Source organism: Myzus persicae, unplaced genomic scaffold, assembly GCF_001856785.1.
Source record: "Myzus persicae strain clone G006 unplaced genomic scaffold, MPER_G0061.0, whole genome shotgun sequence".
In the NCBI taxonomy this organism is placed as follows: Eukaryota; Metazoa; Arthropoda; class Insecta; order Hemiptera; family Aphididae; genus Myzus; species Myzus persicae.
In genome coordinates this window covers 26,264-32,278 of record NW_019100684.1, presented here as the reverse complement: position 1 = coordinate 32,278, position 6,015 = coordinate 26,264, and the positions used below count along the sequence as shown (strand labels likewise).

General features: G+C 28.5%; 1 protein-coding gene across 1 annotated transcript; it reads right to left on the bottom strand.

The window, feature by feature from the left end:
* Positions 1–511: 511 nt before the first annotated feature.
* Positions 512–2,310, bottom strand: LOC111041074. The gene is made up of 2 exons (XM_022325228.1): positions 2,227–2,310; positions 512–1,828 (listed from the first exon to the last, which is right to left on the bottom strand). The coding sequence occupies exons 1-2, from the start codon at positions 2,308–2,310 to the stop codon at positions 512–514; spliced, it is 1,401 nt and encodes a 466-aa protein (XP_022180920.1).
* Positions 2,311–6,015: the final 3,705 nt, after the last annotated feature.

Sequence of the window (6,015 nt, the reverse complement as noted above, 5' to 3'; positions counted from 1 at the left end):
TAAATTCATCCACTTATTTTTCAATAATTGATGCGAAATTACGGTAATTTATACCTACGAGTTTTAGTTTTAGTTTTACTTTAGATAATATTGTAAAATAACAAAAATCATTACAATTAGTGAAATTTTTTTAAAACGGGGAGTAGGTATACTCTGTTCCACGAGAGAGTATACTTGTTTCGCGCAGCCGACTGACGCCGCCCACAGCGCGGAACCACAATTTCTCCCACTCTTTACCGTCTAGCGGCGCGCAACATCGGTTATACACACCGATAATATTAATCGCATCGCATATACAGTGTGCTGTAGTGTTTATCATTACGCAAAAAGTATAATAATTTTTTTTTATAGTGATACAGATAATTTTTTTAATATAAATTAATGATGAACAAATACTATCATAAAAGAATTTACATGTGTATTTTAAATAAATAAATGCAATACAATATAAGTAACAATTATTATATGAATGATATTGATTTTAATTTTTAAATATTAATGATTTTTAATTTCAATCTGAGGAATCGGTACTCGTTTCTCCTGTGATCGTTAGAACATGTTGAGATGTTGGAACTAGTTCATCAAGCATTTCATCGGTAATGGTCTCAATACCCCACATCTTATCCTCTTCTTTAATTGTGTGTTTTACAAAATTGGCCCACATTTCCGGAGTAACTCGTTGAACACCATCGATCAGCAATTGCCGTACATCATTTAATTTGAACGTAGTATTATTCTGCTTCACATGATTTTTTACCACAGACCATGCCAATTCTATTGGGTTCAACTCACAGTGGTAAGGTGGCAAACGCAGGACAATTTTATTTGTTTCCATTGCTTTTTCATCAATAACATACTTTTCAGTGGCTCGAATCTCTTTTACCTTATCGATTAAGTCTAGTTTAATCATTTTCGTGTCAACTACTACATTCTTATCCTCCAACCACTGAATGATTTTATTTTTCTTCCAAGCCATTGTTGGTGCGGGATCCAGCTTGACCGAGTGGTAAGACGCATTATCCATTACGATAATTGAATTATCGTCCAACAGCGGTAAAATTCCACAAAACCAATCATAAAAGGAATCACCGTTCATTTCGTCGTGGTAGTCTGCTGTATTTTTTTTTGATTCAAAACACAGTAGACCACCCTCGACGAAACCGTTTGATGAACCTATATGTACCACAATCAATCGTTTTCCTTTACCTGTTGGATTTTTGGGTCCCGTAGTTAGTCCTTTCAAAAAAGCATCACGACTCGATGTTACGGTTTTGTCGACCCACACTTTATTTGCACACTCACCTTTATTGACCCACGTCTCATCGAGATAATAAATTGTTCGACCTTCACTTCTATAGAGCCTTATATTTGTAATGAATTTCCTGCGCCACCTTATAAGATCTTCCCTCTCTGTTAGTGCACTATTACGTTGTCTTTTAGTGAATTCAAAATTTAAATCTCCCAACAGCCGATACAAACCAGTACGAGATAAAGTTGGAAGACTCGAATCTTCGTTAATGGCAACCAACACTTTACTTAACGTAGGTATTTCATGCCTGTACCAGAATCCATGTATTTTTTGCCGAATAGCATTCTTATCAAAATCTTCAATTTTCTCGATGATGGTTAATCTTTGTTTTTTTTTGTTAGGTGAACAAACTACACCTTTTTGTCTGTAATCCCGAATTGTTCTTTTTACAGTGGTTATACCAATCCCTGTATCATTTGACAACGACATCATTATATCTATGTATTTCATTTTTGGTTGTTGAAGAAGATATTTTTTGTACAAATTAATGATGATGGTCTTTTGGCAGGTCCCGACAAACTAAAAAATAATAAAAATACCCTTATGAGCAGTGTTGGGAAAAGATAACCAAAAAATCATATGAATAAGATAACAGATAATTAATTCAAAATTTATCTAGATAAGATAAAATATAATATCATTTTTTTTATCTAGATAAAGATAAAAATACACATACATTTATCTAGATAAAAAAATACATAATTTGTTTTTAAATTATATTATAAATAATGTAATTTATTAGTAATTACTAATTAGGTAATATCTAATAATTAATAAATCCTTAATGTTATTTATAAAGAATTAAATAATAAATAATAAAAAATCATTAAATTAAAAAATCAATCTGTTTAAAATTTTTTTTTTTTAAGGTGACTCACAATTTAATAAAAGCTAATTAAATATTAGAAGACGCTTACCTTTCCTGCTTTATTCTTTTTAACGGGCGATGGTGTTGGTAAAGCTGTTGCGGTTGGTTCATCTTCTTCATCGGAAAATTGCATGATTAACAGTAAATTAAAAAAACGGCGCGTTGCGGAGTAAAATTGCAGGCGTGTATCACGTATTACGAGTACATACAGGAAGAGCGTTGTGCGTGGTTGCGATATCACGTGGATGTCGTGTCAATCGCTGTAAATGTTAAACGCTACGTGCCTACGTATGAGAGGAGTCGTTGCCGACCGCCGGGCCGAGCAGTTGACGATCGTAACCGAACGGGCGAAAATGGTGGGGGATGCGCAGCGACGGACGAAAAAACGAGTATACTCTCTCGTGGAACAGAGTATAGCTAGTACTTAAACGTTTTAAAAACACGATTGATCAAAAAATAATTTTAATCATTAATTTTCGAGTTGTTTACAAAAGCTGTACAATTGTTGCTTTTACTTTAATATGGTGATTTATTTTGATATTATTGAAAACAATTTAATAATAATAATAGGCAGCTGAACTTTAACATTAACCAGATATTTTTTTCTAAAGTCACGAATAATTATAATTATAACGCATGAGGAATATGTATATATTTTATAATTTTTATTTAACATATATATTTTACTATAAATAAACTTACCTTGATGTGAGTTTTTAAATTTGAATTTGAACTTATAGAAGTTGGTATCAATTTTTGGCATGCACAGCGTGCATTTGAATGTAAAATTTGATTTTTTTTTAGTTGTATCTGATGTTGATAGTTGTCGTTCGAAATAAGTTTTTAAATAAGTCCACTTTAAATGGTCTTCAGACATTGTAGTTTAAAAAAACAAAAAACTTTCACAGAAATATAATAAGCTAATAAACTAATAAACTAATAACTATATTTTATAAATTCTAACAAGATGTGAACAGAACACATGCTAGTTGGATAATGAAATTAAATTGGAAATAATATTATACCATAGTTGTTTTGTGATTAATCCCCGTCGACACTCGCTCTCATGGTATTTACTATTTTCACAGAATATTCTTAGGATTCTATGGGTATATAGTGTTTATACAATAACAATGTTATGAAAATAAAACGAAGAGAGCCTTGATTCACAAATCACAATAATATAAAATTCCTGTAATCTTATTTACGTTAAATATATACAAATAACAATAATATTATATTATCTTTACTCTTTATTTTAATATTATATAGTATATTATCTGTATATACAAAGCTATTCACTCATATCTGTAAAAGTTTAAGCGAAATATACATCATTTATAAATTTAATTATATACCAAGCGGCAAGCAGAAATATTGAATGGGAAATGAATTTATATTACGAAGGTTGACACATGATGGTATACTTATATTTATCATTTTATTACTTATTAGTGGTCTTTATTATAGGCTTTACCAAAAACGGCAAAAACATGTCAAAATAATTATTTATTAAATTCTTCATTTTATCTATATTGTGACTTGTTATAATGCCGGTAATTATTGTTGAACCGAATTCGGACTAGCCGATTATTGAATTTATTTAATAATGGAAAAACGTCTCGACAACATACGACATCCACTTCAAGGAACCCATTAAAACGATAATCTGTATAAACTATCTTTGAAAATATTATTAATACAATATTTATAATGATAAACGTGTAAGTAGATATTATATAGAATACCTATATAATGACTATTAAAGTTATTTTTCATACTTTTTTCGTCTACATGAAATTCATATTAAAATAGTAAATTACCAATATACTAAAAACCTCATTAATAATTTGCATTATTCTTTGCACTAAAATTAACTTAATTTAGATAATTTTAAATAAAATTAACTTAAAGTTAACACGTTAATCTTAAAAAAAAAGTAACTTATTAAGTTAAAAGTTAATTTGTAAAAAAAGTAACGAGTTAATTAACTTAATTAAAATTAACTTAACGTTTTAACTTAATTTTAACTTTTAACTCGTTAATGCCCAGCCTTGCCATTCATGGACTTAAAAAAAAAAACAAATATAAAGTTGAATATTTTAATTTAATATACTTTTTTAAATTTGTTTATTGATAACCTAAATGTTATTAAAAGAGATGTTTTTACTAGTAGAGACTTACCTCTATCATTAAACCACAATCAACATGTATAACTAATGTTGATAGAGTTCCATGGTCATAAATGCTAATAATTCCAAGCAAACTGCAGGTTCAGACATTAGGAAAATCTTAATCGTTTGTAAATTTAATATAATTATAAGGCTTGATTTTAGAACAATCTTAAAAATTCTAGAATAATAAAAATGAAAAAAAAAATTGTATTTATTTCAATTAGGAACCTATAATAAAGATATTTATTTTTAATACGATTTTAAATTAGAGAATTTATATGACCTCACATTTACATTATATAAAAGTCGAATTAGTATGAATTAATATCTCATGGATGTGTATTTAATATGTACAAATATGTTATAAAAATGTTGAAAAATAACATAAAATAGATGTTTTAAGGTATCATATTATTGTCATACCATTGTAGGGTTAGGTTATACTATTGTTGTTATACTATTGCATATTATGCAAGTTATAATATTATGATGTTTTGTAAACATAGTATAGGTAATTTCATAGACTTTAAACTGTAACATCTTATAAATTAATTTTTTTTTTAATTGCTTAACCATCAATAACATCCCATGTACATCTTAATAATATTATTAGTCCCTAAATATTAACTTTGCATATCTTCAACGGATATCATTGGCATGTTTATCAGACAGAATTTTACGCATGTATTTCCTACGCAAAAGTTATATGCTCATACTGTTTTTAACCCCGGGGAACATAGTATCATGTACTGATACTCCTAAGCAAAAAATACGTATACCTATGTGGTTTGAAGTGTTATAGGTACATTACAGTTTTGTAATGAGTTGTTTTAAATTAGACAATACAAGTTATTTAAGAATCATTAATTTATTACTTAACTTTGATAACGGGGGATACAAGTAAAAATATAGTTCCGAAAAAGTATTTTTTCTCAAAACTATCACAATATTATTGTCACTTAATGTCTTTTGGCTAAGAAGAGCAGTATACTATTCACAACTTTACTAAAGATATTCTAAACGAGTTTTGTGGAGTTCAAAATTTTATTTCTGGTGTGAAAAAGTTCCTGAAAGCACCATAGCGAACATAAAATAACAAAAAACAATTGACAATATAAGTTTAAATAATATTGATATCATTTCACTATGTTCGTGATTCATTTAACTAGTGTCTAGAATCATTTTATTTTTGTCAGATCTTTCATTTACATCTTGTATAATAAGCACAATTTTACATTAGAAGTTTTGAGTAATGTGTCTAATATTTCCAATTCGATTGTTAATTGTTTCATCATATAAAGTCTAGTTACCGTTCCTTTTGCAATTTTAACATCTAGTTGTTTACGTTTATCATTGGCGTCTCGTAAATGTCTAAAAAAAGCATTTACAATTATTATGTTAGATAGTGTAAAACATAGTACCTATAATAAACTGCAACTTACTCTAGTGCAGTGGTGGCCAAACTACGGCCCGCCATCATTTAATATCTGGCCCGCAAAAGAAGTAGAATATTTTACATTTACGTAAAAAAAAATATTAAAAATATACAGTATACATTCTTCATATTTAATCCCGTATCGCCATATCGTAGCGTTTTTGTTGTTACTATGTAATTTAATAATATAAATAGCATTACCGTATCTTATCTTATTTTCATACGATCA